This window comes from Charadrius vociferus, unplaced genomic scaffold, assembly GCF_000708025.1.
Source record: "Charadrius vociferus isolate BGI_N301 unplaced genomic scaffold, ASM70802v2 scaffold549, whole genome shotgun sequence".
Classification (NCBI taxonomy): domain Eukaryota; kingdom Metazoa; phylum Chordata; class Aves; order Charadriiformes; family Charadriidae; genus Charadrius; species Charadrius vociferus.
The window spans coordinates 3,835,221-3,835,450 of NW_009650103.1; the positions used below are offsets into that span (position 1 = coordinate 3,835,221).

The window sequence follows — 230 nt, forward strand, 5'->3', positions numbered from 1 at the left end:
TGGCTGCAGGCAGCAGGCAGCAGCATGAAGTGAAGAGATCACTGCAGTGCTCAAGATGAACTCCTCTTTGGTTGGTAACCAGAGTGGCCGGCCGTTCTGCCTCCTGGCCATTAGCTATTTGGAGACCATCAATTTTTGCCTCCTGGAAGTGGTTATTATTGTGTTCCTCATGGTGCTGATTATTTCAGGCAACATTATTGTGATTTTTGTTTTTCACTGTGCACCTCTGC

At 47.4% G+C, this 230-nt stretch overlaps 2 protein-coding genes across 2 annotated transcripts in view; both read left to right on the top strand.

The window, feature by feature from the left end:
* The window catches only part of RABGAP1 (RAB GTPase activating protein 1), a 67,596-nt gene that overhangs the window by 31,150 nt on the left and 36,216 nt on the right, over positions 1 to 230 (top strand). The window lies entirely within an intron of this gene.
* Positions 56 to 230, top strand: part of GPR21 (G protein-coupled receptor 21) — a 1,432-nt gene continuing 1,257 nt past the window's right edge. Inside the window, exon 1 of the mRNA XM_009892305.1 lies at positions 56 to 228. Coding sequence (XP_009890607.1) covers positions 56 to 228 — 173 coding nt within the window. The remainder of the gene's footprint in view (positions 229 to 230) is intronic.